Source organism: Lynx canadensis, chromosome B2 (genome assembly GCF_007474595.2).
Source record: "Lynx canadensis isolate LIC74 chromosome B2, mLynCan4.pri.v2, whole genome shotgun sequence".
NCBI classification, from domain to species: Eukaryota; Metazoa; Chordata; class Mammalia; order Carnivora; family Felidae; genus Lynx; species Lynx canadensis.
The window spans coordinates 150,234,764-150,252,579 of record NC_044307.1 but is presented as its reverse complement, the minus strand read 5'-3'; the positions used below and the strand labels follow the sequence as shown (position 1 = coordinate 150,252,579).

The 17,816-nt window shown below is 51.8% G+C and overlaps 1 protein-coding gene across 5 annotated transcripts in view; it reads right to left on the bottom strand.

The window, feature by feature from the left end:
* Nucleotides 1–17,816, bottom strand: part of CEP43 (centrosomal protein 43) — a 31,128-nt gene that overhangs the window by 13,069 nt on the left and 243 nt on the right. For 3 of the 5 annotated variants that reach the window (XR_003969063.1, XM_030316778.1, XM_030316781.1), the window contains exons 2-7: nucleotides 17,263–17,316; nucleotides 13,564–13,618; nucleotides 13,005–13,093; nucleotides 11,490–11,627; nucleotides 6,929–7,009; nucleotides 4,781–4,840 (exon numbers count right to left, since the gene is read on the bottom strand). Coding sequence is in view for 4 of the 5 variants with exons in the window: in XM_030316778.1 (XP_030172638.1) it covers nucleotides 4,781–4,840; nucleotides 6,929–7,009; nucleotides 11,490–11,627; nucleotides 13,005–13,093; nucleotides 13,564–13,618; nucleotides 17,263–17,316 (477 nt within the window). In the remaining variant the exon portion in view is untranslated. The remainder of the gene's footprint in view (nucleotides 1–4,780; nucleotides 4,841–6,928; nucleotides 7,010–11,489; nucleotides 11,628–13,004; nucleotides 13,094–13,563; nucleotides 13,619–17,262; nucleotides 17,317–17,816) is intronic. The other 2 variants (XM_030316779.1, XM_030316780.1) reach the window with 2 other exon arrangements.

Genomic DNA, 17,816 nt, shown 5'->3' with positions numbered 1-17,816 from the left:
TCCTCAATCGGGTTCCTAATGAATTCACTCAACGTGACTCCAAATCACTTCTCCCGTTGGAAAACAAGCCACACTGACAGAAGGATTTATCAAAACATTGACAGGTTACCACAAAAGCACTACAGAACTTTAAAACCAATTTCCACACGGGAAATCCGAGTCCTCTGAGCAACAAGAAGTCAAGTCACGACGTGCTGCCGAGAATCTGTTTAAATACCCTGCATCGTGGCTTGAGACGAGTCTGTCTTGTGCACACAGATTCAGTGACCGCAGTTTCCATCACGTACATGTGGACAAACTGGAGGAACCAAGGTAGCTAAAACTCAGCACTGTTTACAACAAACAAGTGTGACAACAACAGAAAGACTCCCTGGACGCATTCACTCCCTGGACGAGCTCAGAGCCCTCAGCGGTTGTGACGGGGTAAACGGTGTCTCCCCAAAAGGGAGAAGACGGAGCCCTAACCCCCGGTGCTCCAGAGCGCGCCCTCACTCACCAATCGGGTCACGACAGATGGGACAGGTCACGAGGGCTCACGGCGCAGGAGGCAGGCCTGGCTCCCCAACGGGGAGGCCGCCCGGGGAGAACCCACAGGGGCATCCCGGCGGGGACGGAGCGACAGATGCACGCCGTCCTCACAGTCCTCAGGGGAACCGGGCGTGCGGACACCCCCCTTTCACACCTGCGGCCTCCAGAACCATGAGACAGCAAGGGCTTGCTGTTTAAGCCACCAGGTGGGTGGTGCCTTGTCACAGCAGTCCTGCTCAGGGCTCCAGACAGTAGCCAACGGCCCTCCTGGAGGTCGGTCTTTTCACAGAAGCCACCGAGCAGCACGAAGAAAGCAGTCCCTAAGTGCCCGTGCGCCGACCTCGAGACTAATAACCGTCCTGGTAAATTACAGTAAAGTTGCAAAAAGGTTTCAGAATGTACCTAATTCTCTACAAGTACACTTACACATTTAGACTTCAGTCATTTCTAGATTAACAGAAAACTGACATCACAGAGAAAGAAGTTTCACGGTGAAAATAACTGCAAATTTTCCAGGAACCAAATAATGAGTTACCACTAGAACATCTCGAGAACCAAAAAAATACCAAAAAATTACCACTAGAACATCTTGACCACCAAAAAAATAATAATCATTCTGCTTTTCCAAACGAAAGGCTTAATCTGCACTGCTCATGCACAGAAACATCACACCTAAAGAAATAACCCACTTTAAAAAAAAAAAAAAAAAAGAGCAAACCCACTCTTGCAAAAGTACTAAAGGAACCTATGGGAACTAATTCCCTTCCTCGCTGGTGTCTCAAGCCCCCAGCTCTGCCCCACCCCCCCACCCTGCCAGAGGCCTTTTTTGACCCAAGATTTAAAGAATTTTACTACAGCTGTAAAACTACATTTAGAATTCACTCACCTAGAAAATAACACCGTGGGTCTCGAAAGCCACAGAACATTTAAACTCCTCTAAAACATTTCTCTAGACCACCAGTGCCTTTGATCCACGGACAATCTGCAATCCCTGCAGACGCACCCTACCTCTGGCTCTGAAAACAGACTAGAAAATGACCCTCTGCACCGAGGCTCCCCTCTCCCAGATCCGGCCAGCAGCTCGGGGGCCAGCGGGAGAGGGCCTGGCTGTCCCCTCTCGAACTTGAAGCGGCCCCCGCGACGCGCAGCTGGCCGGGCACAAGTGCGAGTGGCCCAGCGCTGGGCCTGCTGCTCACCCACATGTACCCATCCATTCAGGAAGGGGTGTGAGTGTGTGTGTGTGTGTGTGTGTGTGTGTGTGAGGGAGTGACGCTGCTCGAGTATCTAGAAAGCCCTGAGCAAAGTGCAAAGACACAGAGGCATGCCCACCCCACCCCCAAACGTACCCACATGGCGGTCTTCACCCCTGCCCTCAATCAGTATCACGCTGGGCCGATCCCAGAATTTTGAAAACAAGGAATAACAAATTCAGAAGCATCCCTGTTTGAGAACTTGAGAAGCAATACGCTAACTAATTTGGATGTAAATCTAAAAAGATAAAAAATAAAAATTAAGAACAAAACAAAGAAGAAAGAACTTGAGAAGCAAAACATACCTCCACACACACTAGATTTAAAACCCCTGGGAAACGATTACAAAAAGGATGACCTTTCCCATTACATTCAACACGATGACAGAAAGCCTCTGAGTCTAAACATCGCAAACAAAAACTCCCTCGCGTCTTAAAGAACACACCTAAGTCAGTGGATTCCACCAGTCTGTCTGCACCACAACTGGCACCGGGTCGGCAGCACCAAAGGATTTACGGTGAAATGGACCAGTACAGACGACGCTCCGAAAGGAGGGCTCCCGACACACCGGGAATGTTTACTGCCACACCCGCCCACCCAAGACCCCTCCACCCAGGACTCCAATGCCCCCCACCACCCTCCACCACCCTTCAGCATCTCACAAAGGAACAAAAACCAGAAATGTAACTTTTATGCAACCAACTTAAATTCGCTCCAAAACCTTGGATTTTGCTCTGCATATTGATAGGTTTATCGTAAGAAGTACAAATCAAATATATACGTGTACATATATATATACACACGTATACATACCCATATAGACATGAACGATTTTTGAAGCTCATTTCTAGTATGGATATAACTTCTCTGAAAACAGCCAAGGATCTCCAAATAAGCCCTAAGTCCTGAGCCTTCCTGCTTCCTGCCTACAGAAGAACACGACCCGTCCACACCCCTGCTCCCTGCTCGGCGTGGGGCTCTCCTGCCGCTCCGCCCGTGGTCCCCACACTGGCTCCTGGCAGGCGGGGCCACGCTCACAGCTTTGCACCCTGGGAAAGGCCACCTAGCTGCCCTGTGAAGGGCCCAACGTCAACGTCCACAGGCAGCTCGGTATTTGATTATTAAGATGTTAAGAGTGTTAGGATATTAAGGACACTGGAAACCCACCGCACATGCAGGCAAGGCAGAGAGGCATTGGAATGAGAGCTAAGGGCTCACCTATCAGGCTGGAAATAGGGGATGCTGGGTGCGATACAGATTTATAATGGCAATTCAGAAACAAGATCAAGGAGGGGGGAAGCGGGGGAAGGTTTCAGAGTGGCTAAGTATCTTTGGTCAGAAATACAAAAATGAGATAAAAGGGGCCCGACTGATAGCCTACAATTCCGGGGCATGGGCCTGTCCACATTCTTCAGTCGCCCCCCCAGGTCGGGGGACCATGAGGCCTGCCCGCTGTAGACTGAAGGGTAAAGTCTGGGCCCACCATGGCTGCGTTTCACTGCAAAGTGAAAGTTCATCTTTTGACGTGCTTTGGTTCTATGTATAGACCTCTTCGAAATGTCTGAACCAGGAAGATTGGATGAAAATGTAATACTATGAAATATGCTTTTAACGTTTTTGAAAAGTCCAACAAATTGATCAAATGTATCTTTAAAAAAACTACGCTGTTTTATATCGTTAGCCATCTTTCTTAAGGGGGGGTCTCACCTCTCCAATGAGACTGTCACCTGTTTCGGCGGGGACCACGGTGAAGTGCCCACAGCACGTAACACAGTGATGTGCACCGCATACGTGTTCAAACGTACCTGCTAAATACCACTCTAAAGGGTCTTCTCACGTAGAAACACACACAGACGACACGAACAAGTACAATAACGGGAATTTACTGGTGAAACCACAAGAATGAAGCCAGCTAACACAGCAAATCCAGGGTTTAAAAGCCCTTTAATTTTGAAGGTCTTCGATTATAAGCTAAGGTTCCACAAGAACTGAAGCATCTCACAGAACTAAAAACTAAATACCTTAAATATCTTATCCTAAACAGGTATGAGAACTGTCCTGATGAGTAGTGTGCTTCCAAGAACTCTAATACTTAAATTTTAAAAGCTAATCTACTGGCTGGGTCAATTTTTGTCATCTCTGGGGGAGGAAAAAAATGCAGCCAGGCACAGATCCCTGACGACTCAGTGCGCCTACCCCGTGCACCCCCACACACCCCCCGCCCCAGGCACCCCCGCGGCCAGGGCTTCGTGGAAAGGCTCGTCATCGACATCGATGTGCAACGGGCAGATGAGCTGCTGAATGCTGAACACCTTTCATTTATCGCCCAGAACTTATCCAAAAAGTAGTCTGATGTTCTATTTACCTCAGATAAAAATCATAACGTTAAGAGTAAGAATAAGACCCCCTCCCCTGCTCATGCTCTGTCTCAAAAATAAAAACGTTAAAAAAATTTTTTTTTTTTTTAAAAGGGGCGCCTAGGTGGCTCAGTCGGTTGAGCATCCGACTTCGGCTCAGGTCATGATCTCACAGTTTGTGAATTCGAGCCCCGCGTCGGGCTCTGTGCCGACAGCTCGGAGCCTGGAGCCTGCTTCGGATTCTGTGTCTCCCCCCTCTCTGCCCCTCCCCTGCTTGTGCTCTGTCTCTCAAAAATAAATAAAAACATTAAAAAAAAAATTTGTAAAAACAATATGTATAGGACCATCCAAAGGGAAAATAAGTATTTTCGACTTTTTTTTGGACAAAAGAATTCTCCAAATAAAATTAACAGCACACTTGAAAAATACAACAGTATGATTTTCACCCGGATAAAAACTGAAAGTCAGATTACTTTTCTCGGCACGGTGACTTTATCACAAGTGACCGCAGACAAAGGAGCACGGGCCCGGGGCGGGCAGGAACCGACCGGCAGGGACCCAGCGCCCGGCAGGGACCCGCGGCCCCCAGGCTGGCAGTCTGCTGTGGCGCGGGCTGCGCTCCCCCTCTGCCCTCGCGCGTGTTACCTTGGCACCAGACTTCCGCCTGCTTGTCTTCTTCTTACCTTGTCCTGTGTACCTTGGTATCTGAGCATGAGAATAAAATGACATTTTACCACAAAGCATAAATCTTCAAAAAGAAACTAATTCATCACCAAACTAATGAAGCTTCCGATTAGCAAAGTTCTTAAAACTGGAAACCTGAATCAATCTGTTCCTTTTAGAGACCCACTATTTTTTTTTCTTCTCTTGCCTTAACTCCCTTCCTCAAGTGGTTCAACCCACGGGGAACCGCTGGGCCTCACGGCTACCCGGTCACCCGTCCACACCGCGGCCGCAGCCCGCCCCACGGCAGCTGTGCGGGCAACTGCTCCTCCGGGCCCCACCGGGCCCGGCTTCCCGAAGCTTCCTCGGGAGCACACGGCACGGGCTCCGAAGGTCAGGCTGGCCCCCAGGCCTGACCACGACTTCCCAGGGTCCCCAGGCCCCTCTGTGGGCTCCCGGGCCGGTAAGGCACCTGCTCTAAGACACAGGCTCTCCTTAGAGCCCAAAATGATTCAGAGAGCACCGAGCCATAAAAGAAAGGCGAGTGAAAGGTGGGGAAAGTGCCAAAACTCCAAATCCACACGTCAGCGCTACTGGGAACCGCATTCCCACCATCAGAAGGCCTCCCGTTGACACGAGTCGGCCGTGGCACCGGGAGTGGCCACGGCCACCCGGAGCACAGAGGACTGCTCTCTCAATCACCCTTCAAAACGACATCACTGTCCTGTGAGCACGTGGGGCAACGTTCCCCCGCCAGCTAACTTCAATGATCCTCATCAAAACTCCTAGATCTTGAAACTTAAGTGTGCACAGAGAGTAAGAACATGCGAGAGGCTTTGCTATCTTATCCTGAAGACCCACCGCATGCAGAAGTCGGTGCTGCTAACTGGCTTTAAAAAAATACCGCTACTTTGCTAAAAAGAGAGCGTCCAGAGAGCTCAATGCCGTGGGTACTGATGTTCTGGAATATGCGTTAATTTGAACCCCTTCCCAGCCAGACATTTTCACAGAAAGCAGTGCTGCTCACAAAGGCTCTGACAGCTGACAATTCATTTAAAGGGGCTTCTTAAATTCACTCACAACCTTGTTTTCTCTGTTACTGCGGTCACTGCCTCCCACGAGCATCAAGGGAAAACCTTCCCCACAGAAAAAGCTCCCCAGACCTCGGGGAGAGGGGACCACTATGCACGGGATGACGGCCCCTTCCCACGGTGGGAAATAAAGCACCAAACCCTTTGGTGTCCAAATCGAAAAAATGAAAAGGAGCAGGCCACATCCAAGAACTGGCGACAACACAGCAGGGACCGCTCACGGTGTCTGAGCCCGGGCGTCTGAGAGAAACCCCCTCTACCACGTCCGGCCCCGACACGTCTCCTCACCTGGAGCCACCCACACAGCCCCTCCAGCACGTCACCCTAACCCTGCGGGCTGGAGATCAGAGCGACGGTCCCAACGCCACCCGACCCGACCGCACCCCACCCCCGCTAGGACAGGCCGGTTCCACCGGTGCGCGCTGCGCCCGACCGGTCACGGGGCGGCACGCTCCCGAAGCATCCTGCTTCTGCCACCCTGTTGCCCCCGGCTTCCAGTCCCAGGGTCCCGCTCTAGTCCCGTCCAGGGTGCCAAATCCCTGAGACCGGAAGGCCTCGGCTCAACAACCCATAGCCGCCCCCTACGCACCCAGCCAGAGCAAACGTACGTTCGTATGAATCCTCCAAATGGCTCGCTAACATAAAACCCTTGTAATTTACCATCCAAACTGGTCCCCCATCTGCGATATTCAACACGATATCCTGGAACCACAGTCTGGAACCTAGTACCCTCGAGCCAGGAATGTATAAGCGAAGAGTAAGTAAATGTCCCGGTCAGCTGAGGAAGAAGATGTTGCAAGGACCAAACTGAGGAAGAAGATGTTCCAAGGACCACATGACACCACAGATCCCCCAATTCTGTTATTCAACAGCATATTCCTCGCCAGGACACAAAATTCAACACAGTCCCAACCAAGGGAAATAATCTGTAAAACCACACGCTGCATCAGGGGAAAGACGCGTCTTCGCGAAACTACGCGGTGGTGGCGTCAGTCACGCGACGGGAGAGACAGCAGCAGAGTCCCCGCGGCCGGCTCACCTTGCTGGGACCGCTGTGTGCACTCGTCTTGCCGTCTGGTGACTTCGGTGGAGAATGCACATCAGAGAGATCTAGCGCACCCTAAAACATTTCACAGTTTAAAATTAAAACAGGTCCAGAGCAAAACATAAATATACTAATTATGCCTCAACGGAATTGTAGCATTTAAAACTACTACGGGACGTTGGTGTTTTTGTAATTAACGTAAATATTCTTATGAGGTTTTCCCCAATTTTAGTATAACAGAAACAAAACGAAACACACTTAGATGCCAATCACCTTAAGTAGTTCTCTCAATGACCTCGACCCGGTCTCCCCCCACCCGCCCCCGCCCAGCCCACATGAACCCGGCCCGTGAGCCATGCTTCCAGACTCGCTTCCCTACCCCGCTGCGTCTCCATCGTACCAACGAGCAACTCTCATGAGTCGCCCTCTTCGACGACCACGCCCCTCCCTTCCTCCTCTCTGAGCCAGGTGCCCGTCCAGGCCTGTCACCGCCCGTCACCGCCCACGTCCGCGTCACACAACCACCGTCTGCAGGGCAGCAGGGCACGGCCAGTCAGCTCTCGGTGCTACGCTGAACGCAAAGGAGGAATTCTGCCGTGTTTCTTGAACGGAAATCACCTCCTAAAATTCACCCACTCCATCATCACAAGCTCGGTGCACCGTATGCGTATTAAACGTCGGTCACTTTGCCATAAGAACCCTTCCAACAACTGCAGCTTTTAAACATGAAAACACGCTGCGCTGCACACCTTCGCTCCTCCGGCAGCCCCGTGACGGCGAGTAACGGCGTCGCCTTCTCCCAGGCTGACCGCCTCACCTCACCTCTGCAAACTTCTCTTCTTCCCGATTACCCCCCAAGGCCCCAGCCCTCTGCCAAGATATTAGCTCACTCGGTCTGGCCGCTTCTTCCTTCACAGGGGATCTTTTTCTGCCCGTTTGTCTCTGTGTTTACAGCCACCGTCCTGGTCGAGATCCGCCTTCCCCCGATCTCACCATCTAACCTTCCCAGACGTGTACAGACGTGTACCTCCCGTGCACGCAAGTCTACAAAAGCTTCCCACTGACCGTGAACGCCCGATCTGTTAAGAATGCCCGTCCCCAACAGAGGCCTGACGTGAGGAGAGAGGGCCGGGCCACAGCAGGCACGGCCACAGGCAGGTGGGGCCAGGGCTCAGCTCCAACGGCAGCCAGCAGGGAGAGAGGACGAGCAAGAGGCAACATCCCAAAAGGCGGAGTGGAAGAGAGGCCGGGAATGAGAAACTCCCCGGCCGGATGCGGGGGTGATGTGCCACTGCAGGGGGACAAGGGATCGGAAGGCGAGAAAGCAAAAGCCGCTTTCAAGGACGAGCCATCTGCCTCAAGCTCAAGGTCCCACGTTTCAAAAAAAGACGTGAGGCCAGAAAGACGAGTTGACGCGTCAAGACTGAGGAATCTGGACGCTGTCTGGTTGCCATCACAGGGTGAGTGCAGTTTCTAAAGAGGAAAGGAACAGATAAAGAGCTGAGCGTCAACACGGAGTCGGCAAGAGCGAAGGGTGCAGACCGAGCGCCGAGGGCACCCGCAGGTGCCGCTGAGCTGGACGGGGGCGACCACGAGGCGCTCCCGGGGAGGACAGGGCTCACCAGGGGCAGTGCAGACCGGCGAGTGCGGGACTCCACGCGGGGGCACATCCAACACCCTCTGCCAAGTCAACTCAAAGTCCCGGGCGAGGATGCGGGCCCGGCAACCGGATTCTTCAGGCGGTTTAAAATGCAATTTGGGTAAAGGCATCACTAACTGAGTTCAGTGGGCTTAATCCACAGCTGGTTTTCTTCCCCGGCGTCAGAAGTCAAAGATTAATTTAAAAAAACCTACCATTTTTTATTTCACTATATAAACGACAGTCTTCCTCTCAAAGTTAGGAACACTAGTGAAGGACAGAAGAGCCAAAATGGACACCCGTGAGCTCCCGACTCCGGGTTTACTTGTGTGCACCCACACGCACACGCACACGTGAAGTACACACCCCAATATTAACAGGGGAAAAGTAGCAGAAAGTAGGTATCTCGCAGCGGTCTCCGACCTCGTGACGCCACGGAAGTCTCCTCCGGGCCCGTCCGACAGACCGCGGCCGTGACACGGGCTAGGCTGATCGGGGAGGCGCCGGGGCCTCCGGTCACGACGACGGAAGAAGGCACCGCTGAGTTTCCATTTTCAGACCGAACCCACTGGGAGAGACAGCTCTGACCGGGTCCCGGCTCGAGGCCGACCCCCCGTCCACAGCACACAGAGCTGGCCGGTGACGGCGGCTTCAGGCGGGACAGGGAGTCCTCCTGACGGAGGGACCGACCGAGGCCACCAGGGGAGAGGCAGCTCCTCGGAGCGAGACGGAGGAGGCACAGGCACACGACCGACACACACAGAGAAGCGGGGGGCGAGAGCTGGGGCCGCGCGCTCACGCGGGAGGAGGCGGATTTCTGTGTCTCGTGCGGCTTCCGCTCGGTCAGAAGATAAAGCCGGTTTTTTCACACAGGACTCAGACGCCCAAGTGAGCCGACTAGGCGGGGATGTTTGTGAAGGGCTGGAAATCCTGGTTTCGAGCCGGGAGGAGGCTCTGAGCCGGATGTGGGGAGTCCTGCAGACGGGAACGGTAACAACACGAGACACGGTAGCAACACAGGCCAAACCTTACGAGACCTCTACGTGCCCGGACGACCTCGGTCCTCACTACGACCCTCGAGGCTCATTTCTAGTCTCTCCGTCTCATAGGTGAGGACCCAGGGCGCGTGAAGGTTAAGTGACCTCCAGGAGGTGACCCCAGAAGCCCGGCTCCGCGTCCGAGCCAAGGCTGGCATGTGAGGGACGGCGAACCAGAGACGACAACGACACGGGTGGCTGGCACTGCAGGGAGATGGACCAAAGGGCGACCCGGAAGGAAAGAGAAGGACAGACAGACAGACACGGCTCACCACCACCCACTGGCCCAGGAGAGAGCAGGAAGCGAGGAGGTCTGGAGTTCGTTAAGTTTATGCGACGTCTTCTTCGCCACTAGCTGGTACGACGCCCATCCCATGATAAGCACCACCAGACACTGGGGAAACAACTACAAACGAGTGAAATTACACCCACAAGCTGAGCGACAACGTGGGCTCTGCATGGGCTGACTTGCTCACCCACCGGGACGTGGGTCTCACCGGGACGCGGGTCTGCTTCCTGCCGCTCGGAACACCTTCCCGGTCCTGTCCCCTCCTGTCCTCCCGCAGCAAGATGGGGTTTAACGACTGAAAACGACCGCTGCCCCCGGGGCGCCCGGGGGGCTCAGCCGGTTAAACGTCCGGCTTCGGCTCAGGCCATGATCTCGCAGTTCATGGGTTCAAGCCCCACCTTGGGCTCTGTGCTGACAGCTCAGAGCCTGGAGCCTGCTTCCGATTCTGTGTCTCCCCCTCTCTCTGCCCCTCCCCTGCTCATGCTCTGTCTCTCTCCCACTCTCTCTCAAAAATAAGTAAACACTGAATTAAAAAAAGAAACCACTGCCCCCTTTAACTAACCTTACTGCTCATAAAATGCTCAGAACCAATCACTTACTGGATACTCCTTCTGGTATCACGAGCGTCACGTCAACGTCTGTTTCCTTACGTGAGCGCATTCCAGCTTGAATAGCTCTCAACTCTTCTAGTCCAAGAAACGTTCTCATATCTTATCTTTTCATTGGAAGTGTCTGTTAGGCCTTACATGTAACAGGTGCTCAGTCAGGCTTTCCTGATGTTCAAAGATCCTAACAGAAAATAAACTCTGAGGCTGTGTATGTGGCAGTGCGCAACCCCCACAACCTTACCTATAAACCCGGGACGCGAGGGACTAAAAGCACACCATTAGCCAGGTGTCTGAGACGACTACCATACCATCCACGTCTGTGAGACAGCGTCTTTACGTAAAGCTAACGTTTGCAAATAGAAATCAGACCATTAACCTCATTAGTGGGATTTCTAAACAAAAGGAATAAGAACACGGAAGCTTGAAAATGTCCAGAAACTAAGCATGACCAACAGCTTAACCGGCTCTACGTCTCTTTTTCAAAAGCCTTTAAGTTCAAAGTGTTGTTAACCAGCCTCTAATGCAGCCCTGTTGTTTGAAATGGTAACCAGACAGCGGCTAACAACAAGCGCAGTGTCCTCCACGGTTCGCGTGCCCTAGCTCCTGCATCAGGCTCTGCGATACCCGTGAGGCGGCCTCTCTCCCCACCCCACACAGGAGCCACTGTGGAGGGACGGCTCACCTAGAGCCAACGGCTAGTGGGTGGACGAGCTGGAGCCCATTCCAGGGAGCCTGGCCCCTGACCCCAACACCCCCACGTCCGTCCACACAATGAGTGCAGCTCCAGACTGGGAGCTACCACTTCTCCGATTTTCCTCAAACTGTGCGTTTATACAATCTGAGTGTGTTTCGTTTTGCTTTAAGGGAACGGCTTCTTTCCGTTTAAACTCTGACTCACTATGTATGCAAACACGTGCGTGGCTCTGCTGAGCAGCCAATACTTAAAATAGAAAAAGATAACGAAGGCTAGGACTATACTCACCTCCCCATTGGTTGATCCTTTTTCTTTCTGTTGACAACGTCTGATCACTTCTAATAATAAAGGTCCACCCACAGTACCTTCTGCTTCAATAATACCTAGGTCTCGGGCTAAATTCTCTCGACCTTCAAGACCTTGAAACTAGGGCAGAAATAAGACGTGAGAAGTAAGATATAAACTGCACAAAAGTATGCAAATTATTTTCAGAGATTTAAGAAAAATATTTTTGAAATTGAAAGAGATCTCTAACTCAGAGAGACCATTTTTCTAACAAATAAAATGCTTATTTAAAAAAGACTATCTAGGGGCGCCCGGGTGGCGCAGTCGGTTAAGCGTCCGACTTCAGCCAGGTCACGATCTCGCGGTCCGTGAGTTCGAGCCCCGTGTCAGGCTCTGGGCTGATGGCTCGGAGCCTGGAGCCTGCTTCCGATTCTGTGTCTCCCTCTCTCTCTGCCCCTCCCCTGTTCATGCTCTGTCTCTCTCTGTCCCAAAAATAAATAAACGTTGAAAAAAAAAAAAATTTAAAAAAAAAAAAAAAGACTATCTAGGGGCGCCTGGGTGGCTCAGTCAGCTGAGCATCTGACTTTGGCTCAGGTCATGATCTCATGGTCCGTGAGTTCGAGCCCCGCGTCGGGCTCTGTGCTGACGGCTCGGAGCCTGGAACCTGCTGCTGATTCTGTGTCTCCCCCTCTCTCTGCTCCTCCCCCACTCACACTCTGTCTCTCTCTATTTTTTTATTTTTTTTTTTTTATTTTTTTTTCAACGTTTTTATTTATTTTTGGGACAGAGAGAGACAGAGCATGAACGGGGGAGGGGCAGAGAGAGAGGGAGACACAGAATCGGAAACAGGCTCCAGGCTCTGAGCCATCAGCCCAGAGCCCGACGCAGGGCTCAAACTCACGGACCGCGAGATCGTGACCTGGCTGAAGTCGGACGCTTAACCGACTGCGCCACCCAGGCGCCCCTGTCTCTCTCTCTTTAAATTTAAATAAACTTGGGGCGCCTGGGTGGCTTAGTCGGCTGAGCATCTGACTTCGGCTCAGGTCATAATCTCACGGTCCGGGAGTTCGAGCCCCGCGTCGGACTCTGTGCGGACAGCTCAGAGCCTGGAGCCTGCTTCAGACTCTGTGTCTCCCTCTCTCTCTGCCCCTAACCCACTCGCATTCTGTCTCTGTCTCTCTCAAAAATAAACAAACATTAAAAAAAATTTTTTTTCATTATCTCTTTCCTTTACCAAGTCCCTACACGCAAAGTCCCCATTAAAGTCCCCATTAATGGGTGTCGTCACGCCACAAAAGACTCCTTTCTATGACGGGGTTCTATGAAGTTCTATGAAACAGCACTGGAAACAAGTAGCTACCGTGCAGACGGCTTTTATGAAAAACAGATAATCAACTACCAAAGAAATCTCTACGCAAGACACTGCAAATTGTCAAATTTCATGAAGTTTCGGCTTAACCGAACCCACTTGTGACAGAGAAAGTTTCAAACGATAGATGCAAAAGTCATTATTCTTACTGTGCTAGTTTCAGGCTGAAAAACGGCCAAGGTGAAGTCAAGATTGAAAAACTGAAGAAATTCTGCAACAAGACCAGCCACCAGCCGGCCTGCAAAAAAGCGAGAGCTGATGAGCATATGCCTCCCCTCCGGGAACCCCGAAGCCTCCTCGCGGACACCATGAAATAAGCCCAACCCACTGATGGGAAAAACGAGGCTTCTAAACCGTTTCACCGCAAACCGATCTTAGAAGAACACGGTCACGCAATGAAAATCTCAAGTCTCCTCGTTTTTCTCGTAGGATCATCAGTTTGGAGCCAACTGTTAATCGGACAACTTGACATTTCACAGGTGGGCTCGAGTGTTCCGCTCCTTAGAGCGCTTTTAGCCAACAATTTCCCATGACCGATGATACTTAAACAACTTAACAGCTGTTCAATAAATGGCAATTTTAAAGTGAGGAGTTGTAAGAATCACAGACCTCAAAAAACATCTCAAACCCCTGCTCTCTCCGAAACGGAGCCATCATTTGAAAATCCGGAGAGAGACAAAACAAACAAGAACCAGCTGAACATCTTACCATCTCTTGTGTTCAAGAACTTTCTCAGGCTCTCATTGACTAGAGGAGTTTTGTTCTGTTAAAAAACGAAATACTGTGTCATGTGTTTATCCTAAAAACAACTACGACATGTGGTTTAACATTTAATGTTTTGGCAAAGATATAAATGAGATATCGTCACTCGCAAAATTATGGTCAAGCCCATTCCAAAACTCTTAACTACTATAAAAACTCTTCCGTACTACTTAATGTTTCAAACTTAATTAAATGAAACTATACGTGAAATGTGTATTTATTTATAGTTGGTGGGGTGCCTGGGTGGCTCAGTCGGTTGACCGTCCGACTTCAGCTCAGGTCACGATCTCGCGGTCTGTGAGTTCAAGCCCCAAGTCGGGCTCTGTGCTGACAGCTCGGAGCGTGGAGCCTGCTTCCGATTCTGTGTCTCCCTCTCTCTCTTCCCCTCCCCCGCTCATGCTCTGTCTCTCTCTCTGTCAAAAATAAGTAAACTTTAAAAAAATTTATTTATAATTGGTAAACATTTCATAAACTGCTTATTAAACTACTTTAGAGCCTAGGTCTTCAAGCACTCCTGCAAAATGACATTACGTTTACTTACAAAAACAACTGTTTACTATTCCAAACACGTGAAGCTGACATTTTGTCGCCGGGCACATCTACCATTTATAGCACGCTTACAGTGAGCGGGACTCAAATTACACACTTGCTACTCCCCGCTCGTCGGCAGTATGTGAGATGATTTTCCGCAGTGCACGGGCCAGCTTATTTCTGTCATTAGACATGTATTCGGATACAGGAAAAATACCTGTGGGTCACCCCAGCTTCCTTAAGCAGACTGAACTACAGGTATAACGGGGGCCTCACGCTCCACCAACGGGACTGTAAATGGTGCAATCACCTGGGAAAGTAATCTGGCAATGTTTTCAAAAGCTGAAACTACCCCTCCCCTAGGACCCATCTGTAGGTATTTTCTCGAAGAAAAGCACGGATCCAAGCAAAGATGTGCACGTGAACGTTCCCAGAAGCCCCGTTTGTAAGAAACCCGGCAACAAGTCAAAAGTTCATCCCCAGGTGAGTAAACAGCCACGTGACCACACAGCGGGCACTACGCGGGAGGGGGATGGGACCAGCCAGCAACACAAAGGACATGAAGAATCTCGAAGCATCACGCGGAATGAATGCAGCCAGGTCGAGGAAGAAAGGAGCCTATGCTGCAGGATTCCACTTGAATGGCCCTTACAGGCATGGATGCCCAGGGCCGGGAAGGGTGTTACAAAGAGGTCTGAGGAAGCTTTCGAGGGTCAGGACGCGGCCACTATCTTGCCTGCCTCATGGTTGCATAAATTTGTTAAAATGTAACACGTTGTACGTTTAAGTATGCTGAATTTACAGTGGGTCAATTCTATCTCAATAAAGTCATTTTTAAAACACCAAAGATAAGGAAGGGAAAGAAGACAAAGGTCCTCGGGGCGCCTGGGGGGCTCAGTCGGTTGAGCGTCCGACTTCGGCTCTGGTCACGATCTCGCGGTTCGTGAGTTCGAGCCCCGCGTCGGGCTCTGTGCTGACGGCTCAGAGCCTGGAGCCTACTTGGGATCCCATGTCTCTGGCTCTCTCTGCCCCTCCCCCACTCACGCTCTGTCTCTGTCTCTCTTCTCTCAAAAATAAACATTAAAAAAAAAAAAAAAGAACACGGAGGTCCTTAATAGGTTGGTCTAGGGAATTTTAAGACAGTGAGTCGACTGAAATATTTAAAGAAAGTGGAGGGACAAGGTCAGATGTGGATAAAAACAGCCAATCGAGGAGCACTGTGGAGAAGGACTTCAGGAAGACAGCGAGGGACACGAGCAAAGGGGAGACTAGAGGGAAGGAATGGGCAAGGTGGAAAAGAAGTAGCTAAACACAGGCTAGGAGGGCAGCAGAGAACCTCAGACGTCTCGGGTACAGTATGACACAGCCAGGCAACTCACTGGACACACAGAAAGAGCAGGGTCCAGGCACCTCTCTGATGTCCCGCTTGGATACAGAGCTGTCCCCGTGAGCCCAACTGGGCTAGCAGGCACTGTGACAGGTCTGAGGCTCACACTATGGATCAAAGCTGCAGGGCCGAAGTCACTGCTGTGGCCAAGGTCATCGGGGAGAGAACGCAGAACGAGAACCACCAGATAACGCGCCAGGAATTTAAGCGAGGTGCACAGGACAAAGATCACGCTAAAGGAACCAAGGAGGGGTCAAAAGGAAAAAAGAAGAAAACAGAAAAAAGTCCCAAAACTCCGGGGAGATTTTCAGGGAGAGAAGGATTAAGAATGCCAAATGCTGCAAAGAACTAAGATAGGTAAGAACTAAAATACAGACAATAAGGAGATTCTTCTTGACCTCAGCAAAAGGAGTTACTTAGATGTAGCAGATTTAAAACCAATTTAAATGGACTGAAGATGTTAATGGATTAAAGGATGCCTAGAACTTAAGAGATAAGACCTACACGCTCTTCCCAAACTTGGCTGTGAGGGGAAGAGCCAGCGGGGTATTAAAAGCGGAACAGGAGTCAAGCAGTTAAGGGAGAGATCAAAGACACAGCAAACAGCTAAGGAGCTGAGAGTACCTAGAAGGCAAAACGCAGACAAAGTGACCACTGATGGACGAACAGAGCCTCCTCCGCCAAAGCAAGAAGGAAAGAGGCACAGATAAATACAGATGCGGGCAAGCTTTTCCTGGGCTGAGCGACAGATGGGGGCAGGGCACACACCAATCGTCAGGACTGGATGCTTCTACTTCCCTGTGAAGCAAGAAACGAGAGTGGCCGTTGAGAGTGGGGGGAACGGGAGGTGGACGTCGGCGTGGGCCGAGCGGGAGGTGCTGAGCGAGGCGCAGGGCCTGCTCGGACCCGGCCGAGGCCGGCACCCAGCAGCCAGTCACAGCAGCAGGCCACGCTGGGTGACCGCTCTGGCACACACGTGCACAAGCAGGGAGGGGAGCAGTCTGCTGAATTGAAGGACCTTCGCGGCTTTTCCCAGCGCAAGTATGGCTGGAAGGCGACGCAGCTGCGGTTTCTGAGACACGGGCCACGGGGTCCAGACGAGTCAAGAACAGAGGCCAGCCGAGAGAAGACGGACAAACACAGAAGAGCCAGGAATCGAAGCACTTCAGCGAGTTTGGGGGGGGGGGGGAAGCGCAGGCACCTAAGTCTAAAGAGGTAAGGAGATTAGACGGATTTGCCACAGAGGACGGTGAAGACCCTGATCGTGGAGTGACTGTCGCCAACCAATTCCCGAATACTTATTCAGCGTGGTGGTGAGACTGTGTGCCCCCACCGGGCGGGTGTTCACAAGGCACACGGACACAGTAAAGGTCCTGAAGGATCCTGCCGGGAACTCGCGGACCACAGAACCATTTCTTCAAGTAGCTCCTATGACCTTGTTTTCCAGACTTGCCCTACGGGAAGGGGTCTACACCACCTAAGATTTACCACCAGCCTCAGACTTACTTGGGACCTTAACTTTCTTTGGATTACTCCAAACAATCTAAAATACAGGCAACAAGAGAGTCATTTTCCCTCCCTTCCAATAGCAAAGAAATGTAATCCTTAGTAACTCAAACTCCTCGCCGGCTACCCGCTACCGTAAGCAGCATTTTAGAATGATCTCTAAGTAATTAAAAATCAAACATCAACGAACAGGGTAATATTGAAATTTGTAGATGTCATACCTCTACTTTTTCTTGCTCTTCTAGGGCTAAAAACACAGCTGCTCGGAGTTCAGCCTTTTTTTAAAGGGGGTAAAGGAACACAAATGGTTTCAAGGCAATTTTCATGGCAAGAAGCGCACACATACGGCGTACGTTCCACGGGCGCCATCCCCACCGTCTAAAAGCCAAACAACGAAAACCAACGGCGGGCAGGTACCGGCGGGGAGGTCAGGAGGCGCCCCGCGAGCTCTCTCCGCCGCCCCCCGCCTTGCCCCGGGGCCCACCCCCCCCCCCCGGGCCTGGCCCCGCTTTCGCGTCCGCGACCACGCCAACTAGTTCTGGCGCCGCCCGAGGAGAAAGAAGTCCTCCCGGGGTGACACGCCGCAGCTGGGACCGCGACCACCCGCACCGGGGGCAGGGGGAGGGACCGCCTCGCCCGCGCGCCGCGCGCCACCCGGGGGCTCCCCGCGCGGACGGCCTCGAGCTCGCCCGCCCGGCCCCGCAGGGCCCCGCCCCCCACCCCGCGGCCCAGACGCGGCCCGGGCGGCCGGTCCCACGCGCCCCGCGACCCTCTG